Consider the following 18597-nt stretch of genomic DNA (forward strand, 5'->3'; position numbering starts at 1 on the left):
GTGGGTGGGAAGCACCCCAGAACAAGGTTCTACATCAGACTTCCCCAGCAAATCCATCAAGTTAATCATACTGATCAAAAGGGTGTCCGATTGAGACCCCGGAGTGTGTAATTTGCTGGTCTCAATCAGGCGTGTGTCAGCTGACTTCAGCTCCCTGCTGCCAGAGGATGAACATCAGCTGGAGTTTCCTACTCCTAATTGTGTGATGCTGCCTGTGGTTGAATAGCATGTGATTCTATTTTTATAGCTGTAATGGCTCACCCTGAACGAATAGTGCGGGCTGTGGGAGCAGGGTAGCAGGCAGTGTCCAAGGACCGTGAAGCCCTCCCCTGGCCAGCAACAGCGCTTTGGGTGGAGGTCCAGAAAAGGGAAAGCTTAGTGCTGATCTGCAAGCATAATCCATTTGGGCCTTGCTCGGTTTTCCCTGTGTTGGTCCACCCTTTGTTATGACATTGACGAGAGAGCTATAATGCATGCATTTTATTTGGTGCTGATATTATTTCTCCAGTGGGGAATAAATCTTGCGCTGAGATTTGACATGGGACGCTCTCTTATCAGATGAACAAGCCCTCTGATGTACAAATGTGGTGCCTGTGTTTGTTTAAGATTGGCTTTCGATGACTGTGGTGTCTGTGAAATGTAATCCATCACGAAGGGAAGAGTTCCTTGTCTTACAGTGCATGACAGTGAAATAACTCACCTGCAGTATTTAACTGTTAATTGTGACTTGACATACGGACGAATAGGACTTACAAATGAGTCTGCACTACAGAAATGTTTGATGTTTCTTTTGATGTGATTTGTTTTTTTTAAATTGTGGTGTTATTGAAAGTAAAATTCCTGTATATTAACTGGGGGCCAGTGTGGGGGATACCCAAAAAGGCTGAGGCGAACTTTGTGAAAAATTGAAGCTTTATATTTTAATCAAATATCTTTTTAAATGGCTTGAAGCTGCGATTTTAAGATCTATTCGGAATTCTTCGCACAATGGGGGCGGTGGGAAGTTTCGGTGATGTTGGGAAAGACTTGTTGTACCCTCTGATAGAATTGGGTCCCTTTTTCACCTTCTGGAATGTTTGATTTATGCAGGATTTTCAAATGAGTCGGAACTTGCCAGTAAAAAAATTGGATGAATTTCGAAAGGCCTTCAGCAAGGTGCCACACAATAGACAAATGAATGAGGTCAGAGAATGTGGAGTCGGAGCAAGCGGCAGAATGGATTGCAGGCTGGCTTCAAGGCAGAGAGCAGAGAGTGGGAGTAAAGGGTCGTTATTCAGTGTGGCAGAAGGTGGGAATCAGGGATCAGTGCAGGGATCACTGCTTGTTCACAATTTACTTTAATGCTTTGGACTTCAGGAGCACAAACGCAATTTCTAAATTTGCACCAAGTTGGGAGTGGGGGTGACCCAATACTGAGGAGGACTGCATCAAATTGCGGGAGGTTACTAATAAACTTGCAGAATCGACAAATAATTGGTCACTTTTTACTTGGAAAGTGCAAATCTAGTTGGGGTAGGGAAATAAAGGGATTCCGGAATATAAATTCACCAATCACAGGGCTACGGGCCAAGTGCTGGAAAATGGGATTAGAATAGGTAGATGCTTGACAGCCGGCACGGACACGGTGGGCCGAAGGGCCTGTTTCTGTGCTGTATGACTCGATGACACTGAAAGTTGTACCACAGGTTAGCAAGGCCATGGAAATAAAAAAGCAAACCAAGTATTTCTGGAGGGATAGAATTGAAAGGTAGGGAGATTATGCTAAACCTATATCAAATCTTGTTTAGACCACATTTGTACTGCATGCATTTCTGGATGCCATATTATCGAAAGGATAAAAAGGCAGAGATGATTTACAAGGATGATATCAGAAATGTGCGGGTATATATATCAGGAAAGGATTGACAGGCTGGGCCTCTTTTTTTTCTCTTGAAAGAAGGCAGCCAAGGAGTGACCTGATAGAGGCTTTTTAAAATTCAGAAAGGCTTTGATAGCATGGATGTAGAAAAGATTGCGTTCTCTTGTGGGGAACAGTATAACTAGAGGCTATCGATATAAGGTGGTCACCAAGAAATCCAATAGAGAATTCAGAAGAAATTTCTTTACCTGAAGAATGGTGAGAATGTGGAACTTGCTACAGGAAGTGGTTGATGCAAATCGTGTGGATGCCTTTAAGGGGAAGCTGGACAAGCACATGAGGGAGAAGGGAATATAGATGGTTATGATGGTAGATTTAGATGAGAAAAGATGGGAGGAGGCTTGAGTGGAGCATAAACACCAGCATGGACTAGTTTAGACTAGTTAGAATGGCCTGTTTTTGTGTCATATATCCTATGTATTGTTTGCACCTCTAGTAATATACCTCTGCTATTGGTCAGAAGGCAAAACTTCATTAGACAAAAATAGATGGTATTCAGGGATGCTAACTGGAACACCTATGGTCTGTCTGCAAGCATGACCCAGACCTCCCTGTCGCTTGCCATTTCAACACTCCACCCTGCTCTCATGCCCACATGTCCGTCCTTGGCCTGCTGCAATGTTCCAGCGAAGCTCAACGCAAACTGGAGGAACAGTACCTCATCTTCCAACGAGGTACTTTATAGCCTGCCGGACTTAACGTTGAGTTCAACAACTTCAGATCATGAACTCTCTCCTCCATCCCCACCCCCTTTCCCATCCCCCTTTTTCTAATAATTTATATTTTTTAAATATATTTTTCTTTTCTCACCTATTTCCATTATTTTTAAATGTATTCCCATCCATTGTTTCATCTCCACCTTTTAGCCTATTTCGATCCCTTCACCCCACCCCACCCCCACTAGGGCTATCTATACCTTGCTCATCCTGCTTTCTACCCTTAATGTCACCATTAGCACATTTCTTAGCTAATGTCAGCACCGTCAACACCTCTTTGTCCTTTTGTCTGTGACATCTTTGGCAATCTCTTCTTTGCCTCCACCTATCACTGGCCCTTTATCTAGCTCTACCTGTCCCACCCACCTCAGCCAGCTTATATTTCACCTAATTTCTATATTTCCTCAGTTCTGTTGGAGAGTCATATGGACTCGAAACGTTAACTGTGTTTCTCTCTGCAGATGCTGTCAGACCTGCTGAGTTTTTTCAGCTACTTTTATTTTTGTTATTGATTTGATAACTTGGTTACTGACTATCGTGGATTTGGGTGACTGACTGACTGTGTGTCCTGGGGGGTTTGGGTGACTGTCAGACTGTATGTCCTGGGGGGGGTTGCGGTTTGGGTGACTGTCTGACTGTATGTCCTGGGGGGGGGGGTTGGGTGACTGTCAGACTGTATGTCCTGGCGGGGGGGGGGGGGGGTTTGGGTGACTGTCAGACTGTATGTCCTGGGGCGGGTTTAGGTGACTGTCTGACTGTATGTCCTGGATTTGGGTGGGTGATCTTATAAACTAAGCCATGTTATGTTGACCACCATAATGTTTTATTCCCACTGCTCTGACATAAACAGCTAAACCATTATGCATGACCTATTCCACTGCTCCACTTTGCTGGCCTCTCATTTACTCATCTCCATAAACTCCCAATTTGTGCAAAGTTCTTGCCGCTTGTGTCCTGTTGTGCAGTAAATCCCGTGCTTTCATCTCTGCAGCCCTCACTGGCTCCCCTTCTCCTAGTGCATTGCCTTGCTCTACCTCAAACTCCACAACTTTATACCCTGTTTTGCTCTTCCGCTTCAGGTCTTCCATTCGTCCCTCCTCCCTCCCATTTCAATTGAAAGCTTTGAAATAAATCTGTAGATTTTAGTTGGTCGAGGGTATCAATATGATGTGGATCAACCATGATCTCATTAAATGGCAGAAGAGACTCGAGGGGATAACTGGCCTCCTCCTGTTCCTCTATTCCACTGTTCCATGACCTCAGTCCTACCTCCTCGAGTTCTGTTCCTGGCCCCTCCAACTTTTTCTCCACCCCGCCCCATAACCCCTCCCAGTCTCATCACTCCAGCCAAGCTTTCTACATAGGTATTAGAATGGAAATGGAACCAATCAGTGAAATAACCTTTTTTTTAAATATTAAAGACAGCAATCATATTCACATTCTTGTATTGACTCTGCACTACTGTATCAGCTCAGCTGTCACTGTCAGCACTTTGCAGACAGAACAAAAAATTAATTTTCTTTGGGTAGGGAAGGAATTTTCTTCTCTCTCTTTCCTTTTCAACCCCCTTCATGGAGGTGGTTGCCTCTTTGCTAGGGAGTGTTTGTCTGGGAACCAGCTGCTCTCACCAAGGGGCTCTTTTTTTAAAAAATGTATTCTTTCGTGGGATGTGGGCGTCGCTGCCAAGGCCAGCATTTGTTGCCCATCCCTAATTGCCCTTGAGCTGAACGGTTTGCTCGGCCACTTCAGAGGGGCAGTTAACAGTCAACCACATGGCTGTGAGTCTGGAGTCACATGTAGGCCAGACCAGGTAAGGACAGAAGATTTCCTTCCACGAGGGACAGTAGCGAATGTGTTTTTACAACAATCAACAATGGTTTCACAGTCCGTATTACTGTCAGTAGCTTTCAATTCCAGATTTATTTATTGTTTTGATTAACTGAATTTAAATTCCACCAGCTGCAGCGGTAGGATTAGAACCAGGCGTTCCCAGGGCATTAGCTTGCTGCTCTGGATTGCTAATCCAGTGCCATTATCACTACACCCATCACCTCTGCTTTTTCAGGTGGGAGACTAGGCGGGGAGCATGGAGAGGATGGTCAGCCAGCGAGGGCTAAGCCTGATTCATGCCCTTTCTGGGAAATGTCAGGACCTAGTGACTGGGGAGAGAAACAAGGGCTGATTCTCCGTACTTCACTGCCCCCCCCACCCCACCCCAAAGCTCAGGGGCACCAAAGTCAGTTGTTGCTGCTACTGTTGTAAAGCTCTGCTAACTTGGCACAGTTGGAGATTACGGCTGGGTGAAGAGCATTAGCCTTGGCTTTCTATTCCGTAATACCCTTGGCCTGCAAAAGTCTTGTCATTCTCAGGTTTAAAATGATGAATTGAGCTAGTGTCTACTAGCTCTTTGTCTGAAGGAGTGTTTCCTAACTTCTCCCCCGAGTAACCTGCCTCTCATTTTAAGGTCATGTCCTCTGGTTCGAGTCTCCCCCACCGGCAGAGAAAGTTTATCTACCCTATCAAATTACCCTTTAACCTTCTATATTCCAGGGGATGCAGGCTCTCCTAATTTAACAATTGTAGCCCTGATAACATTCTGATGAAACTTTGCTGCATTCCTCCCAAGGCCAAATTTAATAAGTCTTCAGTAAAAGAGAAAAGGAAGAACTTGCATTTCTGTAGCGCCTGTCATAGCCTCAGGATGTTCCAAACCACTTTGCAGCCAGTGGTAGAGTCACTGTGGTAATGTAGGAATGCAGTGTTTGTAAGGCCCTTGTGTAGAACGTTTGTTTGTTTCACCTTCACACCGGTAAGTTCTGCAGACTGAAATTAGGAACAATAATGTTCTACCTGCTGCTTCCTCTTTCAGACGTTTACTGCACAGAACCTTTCCGAATCCCCTTTGCCGGGAAAGTGGAATTCTGCTGCTTCGATAAAACTGGCACTCTGACGAGTGATAACCTGGTTGTCAGAGGGGTCGCTGGACTCAGGTGAGCATTCCTTCCTGGGGCACAGTTGCATGGCTGCTGGCCAAACTTCAGTGCTCCCTTTTCTTCTTTATTTCTTTTTCCATTCCCCGCATACAGACTGTGTTTTCCTCCAATTCTGGCCGCTTCACATCCACGATTTCCATTGTCACACCATTGGCGGAAGTACCTTCAGCTCAAAACTCTGGAAATTCCCTCCCATAACTCTGGCCCTGTTGACCTCTCTCTCTCGTTTAAGATGCTCCTTAAACCCTACCTCTGACGAAGTTTTTGGTCACCTTTTGACTTGATTGTCACGTCCTGTTTACACTCCTGTGAAGCCCCTTGAGATGATTTACTACACTAAAGGCGCTATATAAATGAAAGTTGCTGTTGCTTTGACGCTACACATCATTTGTTGTGTGACTACCTGAGAATGCCCGTCAACCTATTTCCAAACCCGTCCTCTCATTACTGTGCATCACTGCTTCCCAGTAAATGCACAGCTTCACTAGCCTCCCAATTCCTCTTCTCCCTTCAAGAAAAGCTGCTACCATAGGTGCCCAGCTGAGTTTGGGAGCTTGCTGTGCACATACCATAGGATGGCAGAACCGCACCCTACTGTGCATGCAATACCACTGATCAAACTGCCTCACCTCAACAATCTTTATATCGACACTTTCCCTTCCTAACAGCACCGTGAGAGTATCTGCACCATATGGACTGGAGCAATTCAAGAAGGCGGCTCACCACCACCTTCTCGAGGGGCATTAGAGATGGGTAGCAAATGCTGGCCTTGTCAGTGGTGCTCACATACCATGAAAGAATGAAAAGAAACTTTGAAACCCCTTTGACTGCGGTAGAGCTTAATCTGATAGCAGCCAATGGCATAATTAGATGCAACAGTTTCATTACGAAGTCAAAACCCTGTTGGGGTGGGACCGTTGATTGATTGATTGTTTTCTTTTCTAATTCATTTATTGGATGTGGACCTCACTGGCAAGTCCAGCCTTAATTACCTTTGAGAAGTTGCTGGCGAGCCACTTTCTTGGCAGCTGAGTGGTTTGCTGGGCAGAGAGAGATTCAGAGAGCAGTTAAAAATCAGTGCTTTGGATCTGGAGTCACAGAAGAGTAAAGATACCAATCTGATAGCTATAGGCTCACCATTCCTGATACTAGCTTCTAGTCGAGATTTTTTTATTTAATTAATGAACTTCAAATTGGATGGCTGCCACATAGCTAAATAATTAGTCAAGACCTCTGGGTTACTTGTCCGATAACATAACCACTATGCTACTGTTCCCGGCTGGGAAGTTGTAGCAGGAAGGGAGGTGGTGGTGTAGTGGTAATGTCACTGGGCTAGTCATCCAGAGGCCCAGACTAATGCTGTGGGGACCTGGGTTCAAATCCCACCATGGCTGGTGGAATTTAAATTCAATTAATAAAAACAAAAACAGAAGCAGAAATACCTGGAAAAACTCAGCAGGTCTAGCAGCATCAGTGGAGGAGAGCACAGTGACGTTTCGAGTCCTCATGACCCTTTAACAGAACTAAGTAAAAATAGGAAAGGGGTGAAATATAAGCTGGTTTAAAAGGGGGGGGCGTTGTTGGGACAAGCAGCCAGTGATAGGTGGAGGTAACCAAACGATGTCAGAGACAAAAGAACAAAGAGGTGTTGAAGGTGGTGATATTATCTGAAGGAATGTGCTAATTAAGAGTAGATAATTAATAAAAACCTGGAATTGAGAGCTACTCTCCATAATGGTGACCATGAAGCTATCATCGGTTGTTGTAAAAACCCAACTGGTTCACTAATGTCCTTTACGGAAGGAAATCTGCCACCCTTACCTAGCCTGGCCTACATGTGACGCCAGACCCACAGCAATGTGGTTGACTGTTAACTGCCCATGGCTGAGCAAGCCACTCAGTTCAAGGGCAATTAGGGATGGGCAACAAATGCTGGCCTTGTCAGCGATGCCCACACCCATTAAAGAATTAAAAATAAAGTAAAATCAAAGGCACTTTTGAGGTCCCTGACCAGCTTCTGTGTTGTCTTTGTATTGTCTTCTGTGTTGTTTTCGTGTGTTTTGTCTTTCTATTCTTTGGAGAGCGTGATATCTCACCTCTTCCCTTATGTTTAAACTGGATCGTTGACTTGGCCAAAGTTGATTACTTTTTTAAATAAAAAATCCCCACCCCCACCTGCAATGATTGTTGGAAGCTACCAGTTACCAGCAAAATACCCCACATTGATTAAAGTGAAATACTGATGCCAAGTATCCCACTGCCTCCCAAATCTGGGTGGAAAGAGCCATCATGTCAGGAGCCTGGTCAGACATTATTGTATCTGGTTCCAGTCATACGCCACAACTCGGGCGCATCAGAGAAACTATTGTTCCAAAGAATTTTTAATATAACTTAGTCCAACCACGAGGGAAATGCAAAATTCGCCTCAAGGATCTTTATAATTATGTCAGGGATTTTTTAATCTACCACCCCAAAATGCTTGGATGGGGACAAAGTAGAAACCGTGAGATCTGGAAGAGCAGATTAATTCAAGAAAGGGACCTATTGTTCAAAGGCTGCAGGTGTAGACAGCTCCCTCTTCATTAGGCCAGGCTGATGAGAGAAGGAGATGAGAGGGCACGAAGGCAGTCCTTGATCTCGATCTGCGTGCTCACCCACATGACCCTTCAGCTGATGCGCGTTGTGATCATTGTCCTAGTTTTAACTTGTTAGTAGAATTATGGAATGTGCTTTTTATTTAAGTACAACTGTCATTTTTCCCAGTCTTATTCTTTTCACAAAAAGTCCTGGGTGCCCAGTGTAAAGGTGGCATTGATGCCTTTGCATTGCCCTTTTCCAGCTCACATGATGCTTGGAGTATGACCAAAGTCATTGAGCGATGCCCGCTGTTGAAAATGGTTTGGATTATTGCCAGAGGCTGTATACTCACATGCCAGTACAGGGTGACAGAGGACGTTTTTTTTTTAAACAATGAATTTTGTGCTTAAGGTGAGGTATGTTGGTGCTGGGGAATGGAGAGCTGTCTGATTGAAGTGCTGCCTGACCCCTAGTGCCAGCATCAAACACTCAAGGTATGCGTTAGAAGCTGTAAAGCTCCCCCCACACTGCTGCATCAAACACTCCCAGGACAGGTACAGCACAGGGTTAGATAGAGAGTAAAGCTCCAACTACACTGTCCCCATTAAACACTCCCAGGGCAGGTACAGTACAGGGGTAGATAGAGAATAAAGCTCCAACTACACTGTCCCCATTAAACACTCTCAGGTTAGGTACAGCACAGCATTAGATACAGAGTAAAGCTTCCTCTACACTGTCCCCATCAAACACTCCCAGGACAGGTACAGCACAGGGTTAGATACAGAGTAAAGCTCCCTCTGCACTGTCCTCATCAAACACTCCCAGGGCAGGTACAGCATGGGGTTAGATACAGAGTAAAGCTCCCTCTACACTGTCCCCATCAAACACTCCCAGGACAGGTACAGCACGGCGTTAGATACAGAGTAAAGCTCCTTCTACACTGTCCCCATCAAACACTCCCAGGACAGGTACAGCACAGGGTTAGATACAGAGTCAAGCTCCCTCGACACCATTCAATCAAAAGCATGCCTTAGTGGGAAAGAGGTCTTGTTGATCTAATCCTGCTGAAATATTCAGAGTTTTGATTATTACATTGCTGTCAGCAGGAAAGACTTTAAATGTTCTAAGTTATTGAGTAGAAGTCGGATTTGATACAGTGAGAGTTTAATGTGGTGCATCATTTGATCAACCTTTCCCCTGACCTGCGGAGATGGGATTTGGAAAATGCCAGCTGTTTGGTAAAGAGATTCTATTAAATTCACAAATTGAATTCCCCCACTCGCCCCAACCCTTTTGTGGCCCTCGCCATAGGAATAACTTTAAAACAGACCCCTCAAGGGATTCCCATTTTGTCCAGTATAACCATTGACAGAAATAGTCAATTCTCAATGTGCAAGTTGTTTTCTATGGTCTTTAGTGACCCCTGGAGAGCTTTGTGGAAATTGCAGGCTGCACAGAAATGAAGCAAAGCTACAACTTGTGGCAAAAAGTTGTCTTTAATTTATATTTTAAAAAACGCAGCTTATAGTGATTTGTTTCTTAGCTTGTCTTCCCTTCCTTTTGCATTCACGCTTAATAACCTGAGTTCACACTGCATTGTTTCTTTCTTCCTGATCTGTTTGCAGCTAATTGACCTGGTTGATCACGCCATCCTCCTCCAATACCTCTCTACCTGGGTGGGACTGCATTAAGCTGGTTCCATTCTTATTATCTAATTGTAGCCAGGGCATCACCTATTGTGTCAGCCTTGGCTCAGTTGGTAGCGCACTCGCCTCTGAATCAAGGTCTACTCCAGAAACTTGAGCACAAATATCTAGGCTGACACTTCAGTCCAGTACTGCATTGTCGGAGGCCGGTGCCTTTCGGATAAGATGTTAAACTGAGACCCGTCCGCCCTCTTAGGTGTATATAAAAGACCCCATGTTGTTATTTCAGAGAAGAGCAGGAAATTTATCCCTTGTATCCTGGCCTCCCTCTCTTTCTCCTGGGCAGTCCCTTGGGATCAAAGATGACTTGCTTCCACTCTGGTTTGATTGGGTCCTGAGATGGCTGATAAGTTCAATATACGATCTGCAGACTTTGTCACATGCGTGGCAGGTGGTGCTTGAAGGGTCGGGTAGATGAGTTGGTTGGAGATCTGTGTACCCTCTCTGGTGCCTTGACTGTCTCCGCATGAGTTCCTCTATGCGCTCAGTGCCTTCCGGAATGAACCTTCTCCGTTTTTGGTCGGTCGCAAGCCATGAGTCGGGGATGTTTGACACCTTCAGGGATGCTTTGAGGACATCCCTACTTATTCCTCAAGCAACATCACAAAACCAAATTATCTGGTCATTATCACATTGCTGTTTGTGGGAGCTTGCTGCATGTAGATTACCAGCCAAGTTCCTGTGTTATAACAGTAGCTATGCTTCTAAAGTACTTAATTGGGTGTAAAGTGCTTTTGGACAGCTTGAAATGGTGAAAAACGCTTTATAAAAGCAATTTTATTTTTGCATTGGCTTCTCTTCCAGCTCTCCCACCTCTGGTGTTCCCCCACAGATGTATTCTTGGCCCCCTTCTATTTCTCATCTATATGGTGTCCCTTGGCAACATCATCCCAATACACCATGTCAGTTTTCACATGTACACTGGTGGCACCCAACTTTACTTCACCAACAGCTCTCCCTGATCCCTCCACTGTTTTTTTAAAATTATCAGACTGCTTGTCTGACCTCCCATACTGGATGATCAAAAAGTACCCCCAATTAAATATCGTGAAGACTAAAGTTATTGTCGTCTTACCCGCTGCACACTCCGTTTCCTAGTGACCGATTGTATCCTGGCAACTGTCCAAGGCTGAACCAGACTGTTTGCAACCTCGGTATTATAGTTGATCCCGAGATGAGCTTCAGACTTCATACCTGGGCCATCACTAAGACTGCCCTTTTCCACATCCATAATATTGCCCGTCTCTGCCCCTGCCTCAGCTCACCTTGCTGCTGAAACACTCAGTCGTTACCCCTTTGCTCGCTGACTTACTTTGGCTTCAAGCAACACCTTGATTTTAAAATTCTGAACCTTGTTTTCAAATCTCTCCATGGCCTTGCCTATCTCTAATCCCCTCCAGCTCCACAGCCCTTGGATATCACAGAATCACACAGTGCAGAAGAGGCCCTTCGGCCCATCGAGTCTGCACTGACACGTGAGAAACACCTGACCTACCTACCTAATCCCATTTACCAGCACTTGGCCCATAACCTTGAATGTTATGACATGCCAAGTGCTCATCCAGGTACTTTTTAAAGGATGTGAGGCAACCCGCCTCCACCACCCTCCCAGGCAGCGCATTCCAGACTCGACACCCTCCTGGGTAAAAAAGTTTATCCTCTCATTCCCCCCCCCCCCCCCCCCCCAAACCTCCTGCTCCTCACCTTTAACTTGTATCCCCTCGTGACTGACCCTTTGACTAAGGGAAACAGCTGCTCCCTGTCCATGCCCCTCATAATCCTGTACACCTCAATCAGGTCGCCCCTCAGTCTTCTCTGCTCCAACGAAAACAACCCAAGTCTATCCAACCTCTCTTCATAACTTAAATGTTTCATCCCAGGCAACATCCTGGTGAATCTCCTCTGCACCCCCTCCAGTGCAATCACATCCTTCCTATAATGTGGCGACCAGAACTGCACATAGTACTGCAGCTGTGGCCTCACCAAGGTTCTATACAACTCCAACATGACCTCCCTACTTTTATAATCAATGCCTCGATTGATAAAGGCAAGTGTCCCAGATGCCTTTTTCACCACCCACTAACATGCCCCTCTGCCTTCAGTGATCTATGGACACACACGCCAAAGTCCCTTTGTTCCTCAGAACTTCCTAGTGTCATGCCGTTCATTGACTATTTCCTTGTTAAATTACTCCTTCCAAAGTATATCACCTCACACTTTTCAGGGTTAAATTCCATCTGCCACTTATCTGCTCATTTGACCATCCCATCTATATCTTCCTGTAGCCCAAGGCACTCAACCTCACTGTTAACCACCCAGCCAATCTTTGTGTCATCCGCAAACTTACTAATCCTACCCCCCCCGCCACATAGTCATCTATGTCGTTTATATAAATGACAAATAATAGGGGACCCAACACAGATCCCTGTGGTACGCCACTGGACACTGGCTTCCAGTCACTAAAGCATCCTTCTGTCATCACCCTCTGCCTCTTACAACTAAGCCAATTTTGAATCCACCTTATCAAATTACCCTGTATCCCATGTGCATTTGCCGCCTTTATGTCTCCCATGTGGGACCTTGTCAAAGGCTTTGCTGAAATCCATATAAACTACATCAACTACACTACCTTCATCTACATACCTGGTCACTTCCTCAAAAAATTCAATCAAATTTGTTAGGCATGACCTCCATCTGACAAAGCCATGCTGACTATCCCTGATCAAACCTTGCCTTTCCAAGTGGAGATAGATACTCTCCTTCAGGAATTTCTCCAATAGTTTCCCTACCACTGATGTGAGACTCACTGGCCTGTAGTTGCCTGGCTTCTCTCTACAACCCTTCTTAAATAGCAGAACCACATTAGCTGTTCTCCAGTCCTCTGGCACCTCCTCCGTGGCCAGAGAGGAATTAAAAATTTGGGTCAGAGCCCCTGTGATCTCCTCCCTTGCCTCCCTCAGCAGTCTGGGACACAAATCATCCAGACCTGGAGATTTGTCCACTTTTAAGCCTGCCAACACCTCCAATACCTTGTCACTCCCTATATCAATTTGCTTAAGAACCTCGCAGTCTCTCTACCCGAGTTCCATACCTTCATCCTCATTCTCTTGGGTGAAGATGGATGTGAAGCATTCGTTCAACACTCTAGCGATGCCCTCCGGCTCCACCCATAGATTGGTCCTTAATGGACCCTACTCTTTCCCTGGTTATCCTCTTCCCATTGATATACTTATAGAATATCTTGGGATTTTCCCTACTTTTACCAGCCAGAGCTTTCTCATATCCCCTCTTTGCTCTCCTAATTGCTTTCTTAAGCTCCACCCTGCACTTCCTGAACTCCACTAATGCCTTTGCTGATTTGCTCCCCTTGTACCTGCTAAAAGCCTCTCTCTTTTCCTTCTCATTGTATCCTGAATATCCCTGGTCATCCATGGTTCTCTGGGCTTGTTACTCCTTCCTATCACCCTAGATGGAACATGTTGAGCTGGTACCCTCCCCATTTCCTTTTTGAACACCCCCAACTGCTCTTCTGTAGATTTCCCTACAAGTAGCTGTTCCCAGTCTACCTTGGCTAAATCCTGCCTTATTTTACTAAAATCCACTCTTTCCCCCAATCCAAAACATTTTTTTGCAACTTGTCTATTTCTTTGTCCATAACAAGCTTAAACTGTACCATGTCGTGTTCACTATCACTAAAGTGATCGCCCACCACCACCTCAGCCACCTGTCCGGCTTCATTCCCCAGAATTAGGTCCAGCACTGCACCATTCCTTGTTGGACCCTCTACATATTGACCTAAAGAGTTCTCCTGTACACATTTCAAGAAATCCACTCCATCCAAGCCCTTAACACTATGTCTATCCCAATTAATGTTGGGAAAGTTGAAATCACCTAATATAATTACCCTATTGTTATTGTTTTTACACACATCTGCGAATTGTGCACATATTTGCCCCTCAATTTCCCACTGACTATCTGGGGGTCTATAATAAACACCTAACAATGTGGCTGCCCCTTTTTTATTCCTAAGCTCTACCCACAAAGCTTCATTTGATGCCCCCTCCAAGATATCATCTCTCCTTACTGCAGTAACTGTCTCCTTAACTAATAATACAACGCCTCCTCCTCTTTTACCCCCTCCCCTGTCTCGCCTGAAGATTCTATATCCTGGAATGTTGAGCTGCCAATCCTGCCCTTCCCTCAACCACAACTCAGTGATGGCTACTATATCATAATTCCACGTGTCAATCCTCATCCTTAACTCATCCATTTTACCTGTAATAGTCCTGGCATTAAAGTAGAGGCCATCCAGCCTTGCCTTACTCCTTTGAAACTTAATGCAGTTGTACTCCCTCTGACTTGATTCTTTTACTGTATTATGATGTGTCCCTATTCTGCTAATATTCTGTGTCCCCTCCCCTGCCGAATTAGTTTAAGCTCCTCCCAACAGCACTCGCAAACCCACCCTCTAGGATGTTAGTCCCGCTCTGGTTCAGATGTAGACCGTCCCACTTGTACAGGTCCCACCTTCCCCAGAAACGGTCCCAGCGATCCAGGAATCTAAAACCCTCCCTCCTGCACCAACTCTTAAGCCACGTATTCATCTGCGCTATTCTCCTATTTCTGTGCTAGCACGTGACACTGGGAATAATCCAGAGATTACAACCCGAGAGGTCTTGCTTTTTTGTCTACTGCCTAACTCCCTGAATTCTTGATGCAAGACCTCATCCCTCTTTCTGCCTATGTCATTGGTACCAACATGTACCATGACCTCTGCCTTATCACCCTCCCCCTTCAGGATGCCCTGCAGCCGTTCAGTGACATCCCGGGCCCTGGCACCAGGGAGGCAACATACCATCCTGGAGTCACGTTGACGGCCACAGTAGTGCCTATCTGTCCCCCTGACAATAGAATCCCCTATTACTATTGCTCTTCCTCCCCTCCTGTACAGACAGGCTGCTTGTGATGCCAGAAGCTTGGCTCTCTGTGCACTCCCTGGAGGAACCAGCGCCCTCATCTGCCTCCAAAATGGAATACCGATTTGCGAGCGGGACCCCAGGGGACTCCTGAACTACCTGCCTGTTTCTCTTGGACTGCCTGGTGGTCACCCATTCCCTTCCTTCCTCAAGTCCCTTCAGCTGCGGTGTGACCACCTCCCTAAATGTGCTATCCACCATGCTTTCGGACTCGTGGATGCTCCACAGTGTCCCCAGCCGCCGTTCCAGCTCTGAAACCCTAATGCTCCTAATTCTGGCACCTAGAAGAATTTTAATTGGTCCAGCATTGGCTGCCTAAGCTCTGGAATTCCTTGCCTAAACCTCCCAACCCCTCTCTTCCTTTTAAGATGCTCCTTAAAATCTACCTTTGACCAAGCTTTAGCCATCTGCCTTAATATCACCAGCAGCTCGACCAGTATTCTTTCATTTGCAATTAGCTGGTGTGGCTATTCTGGTGTAAAGTGCTTGGCCTCTGCTTGACTGAGTTTGGGAACTGTGTGTTTACAGAGGGACTGATCTGCGTGTTGTACAGTCTCTATCTGGGTATTTAGTCAGTATGCTACAGGCATCGGAAGTGTGGGGAAGGTTTGATGGGTCACCTGGTCTTTTCCCACCTGTCATTTTTATATTCTTGTATCTACCTTGATGCAGCTAAGTTACTGGAGTAGTAATCCAAAGGCCTGGACTCATAATCCAAGCGAACATGTGTTCAAATTGGTTGTGGCAATTTGAGTACTTGAATTTAGTTTAAAGATCTGGATATAAAATGCTGGTGCCAATAAAAGTGAGCAATGAAACTGTTGGATTGTCATAAAAAGCCAGTGGATTCATGAATATCCAACAGGGGACAAACTTGCATCCTTATCCAATCTGGCCACAATATGATTCTGGTCCTACATCAATGTGGTTGACTGTTAATTGTCCTCTGAGGCATAACAAGGCACTCGGTTACATTAAACTGCTACGCAGCACTTCAAGAAGGTGGTGAACTAACCAACTTCTCAGCGCAGCTGAAGACAGGTAATAAATACTGACCTTGACAGCGATGCTCACATCCTGAGAAGGAATACTTTTTTTTAAAACTGAAAAATAGCCAAATGATGCAAGAGCTAAAAGCTCAATATCTCATTCTCTGCACTGTCCGCTGTGATCAGTTGGTCAGGGGAGGTGATGGCGAAGTGATATTGTCGCTGGACCAGTAACCCAGAGACCCAGGGTAATGCTCTGGGGACCCGGGTTCGAATCCCACCACGGCAGAAGGTGGAATTTGAATTCAATAAAAAAAAAAAGGAATTAAAAGTCTAATGATGACCATGAAACCATTGGTGATTGTTGTAAAATCCCATCTGGTTCACTAATGTCTTTTTAGGGAAGGAAATCTGCCGTCCATACCCGGTCTGGCCTACATGTGACTCCAGACCCACAGCAATGTGGTTGACTCTGGGTAATTAGGGTAATAAATGCTGGCCTAGCCAGCGATGCCCAAATCCCATGAATGAATAAAAAAAAAAATACCGTGTCCAGATTTAGGTATTGTTTGCCAGCAAAGGCAGTGTTAAATGCAGACCTCCCCACTCTCAAAATTCAAAGAGAACAAAGCAGCAAGGAAGAAATATAAGTGTGCGAGTGGGTGAGTTGTGGGGCTCAGGAGCTCCAGTTTGGATACTCTCTCAATGCTTCTTCTGACTAGTGGCTGAAGTCTTTATTTAAACAAACATAATTCCATTTGGCTGTGGGATTATTTTTGAAATTGTGCAGCGTGAGGTGTTAATATTCTGGACTGGAAATGCTGCAGCCAAATTATTCATGAAGTTGCTACATTTAGAACGAAGATGAACCTTTCATCATAAGATCTCCTCACATTGCAGGGACGGGAAGGAGCTGGTCCCAGTGTCAGAGATTCCCCTGCAAACACACCGGGTGGTGGCAACGTGTCATTCGCTGGTACAGATGGACGATGGGACATTGGTTGGCGATCCCCTTGAGAAGGCAATGCTAACTGCAGTGGACTGGACGCTCACAAAAGGTGAAAAGGCTGTTTTTGTATTTCTATCAAAATGGTGCTGTGAATGCGGGCACATTCTCCACTTACTGTGGCGGCAGCTGCCAGTACAAAACAAACATTCAAAAAATAAATATTTTTCTAAAAGTAAATCATATGTGAATGATTTCATTAATGGTGCTTTGGTACCTGTAACTGAAGTTATCAGCCACTGCCATTTTAAACGGTATCGCTAGCCTGCAATGTATAATTACTGAATGAACCAAGCCTTCTAATTTGTGGGGGAAGTCCCCCCTCTAAAGAGGACAGGATGCAAAGAAGCTGGGATTACTGTATGACTGTGTGCGTGGGACTTGCTTTCTTGCACAATCTCATTCTGATGCTGTGCTCCTGCACACTCAGTTCTGTTTTTACCCCTTGTTTTGCTCTTTCCTGTCACACCTCCTCCGCCCTGAACTTCCTCCTTTTGTGTCTCTCTTTTTACCTACTTGTGTTAAAGTTGAGACTCATCGCACTGTGTCCTACTTAAGTCATTCTTGAGCACCATCATCCCCCAGTATTTATTTCCAGATTTAGCTTGGCACTGTCCTGCTTACCTCAACAGATGTCCTGCAAGTGTCGCCTTAATTTAAAGAAATACAATTGTTTTTGTAGCCAATGACTCTTGCCTGGGTGATTCTATTAATTTATTCTTGATTGTGCAATATGCAAAATTATTGACCAGTCCAGCCACCCTGCTCCACGCAGTTGTAATGTCTTGCGCATCACATTAGAACCATAGAAGGGCTGAATGGCCTCCTTTTGTGCTGCAGCCAATTATGCCCAAGGGTGGCTCTCTGCAGCTAGTCCCGCTCCCCTGTTATTTCCTCGTAGCCCTGCAAATTTTTTTTGCTGCAGGCACTTATCCAATTCATTTTTGAAAGCCCAATTTTAATCCTCCTCCACAACACACTTGGGCAGTGCATTTTAGATCCTGACCACTTGCTGTGTAAAACAGTTTCCCTTCGTGTCGCCGTTGGTTCTTTTGCTAACCACCTTTTTGTCAGTACCTTCCAGTTCTCAACCGTTCAGTCAATGCGAGCAGTTTCTCACTATCTACTCTATCTAGACTCATGATTTAAAACATTTCTATCAAATCTCCTCTCCTCCTTCTCTCCTCAAGGAGGACAATCCCTGTTTCACCACTCTATCCGTATAACTGAAGTCCCTAGGACAATTCTTGTAAATCTTTTTCGCATGCTCTCTAAAGCCTTCACATTCTTCCTGAAGTACAGTGTCCAGAATTGGACACACTACTTCAGTTGAGGCCAAACGAGTGTTTATAAAGGTTCACTATGGCCAGGATTTTTCAGTGCGTAAAATGACATGCGATGACATCGGGCGTGCGTCCTGACATCATCGCGATGTTTCGATCGGCAGGCGCGCACCAGAGTCGGCTGTGTGCCTGCCGATAACTGATGGACCTATTAAGGCCATTAACGAATTAAGTACCATCATTGTTTACGCTGCACGTCCAACCTTAAGGTTGACGGACAGGCAAAAAGGCCAAGCGGCCTTCATGTTTTTTAGGCAACTTCATTCACGAGCGGGATGAGGTTTGCTCATTAAATACTTAAATAAAAATTTTATATGAAAAATAAAAAAAATGTCCCATCTCTTGTGACACAGTCACATGAGGGGACATGTCT

At 45.2% G+C, this 18597-nt stretch overlaps 1 protein-coding gene across 1 annotated transcript in view; it reads left to right on the forward strand.

Annotated features, from left to right (window-relative positions):
• atp13a1 (ATPase 13A1) overlaps positions 1-18597 on the forward strand; it is a 95381-nt gene that overhangs the window by 40148 nt on the left and 36636 nt on the right. Inside the window, exons 12-13 of the mRNA XM_078531149.1 lie at positions 5504-5624; positions 16776-16933. Of these exons, the coding sequence (XP_078387275.1) occupies positions 5504-5624; positions 16776-16933 (279 nt within the window). The remainder of the gene's footprint in view (positions 1-5503; positions 5625-16775; positions 16934-18597) is intronic.

Source organism: Cetorhinus maximus, chromosome 28 (assembly GCF_964194155.1).
Source record: "Cetorhinus maximus chromosome 28, sCetMax3.hap1.1, whole genome shotgun sequence".
Classification (NCBI taxonomy): Eukaryota; Metazoa; Chordata; class Chondrichthyes; order Lamniformes; family Cetorhinidae; genus Cetorhinus; species Cetorhinus maximus.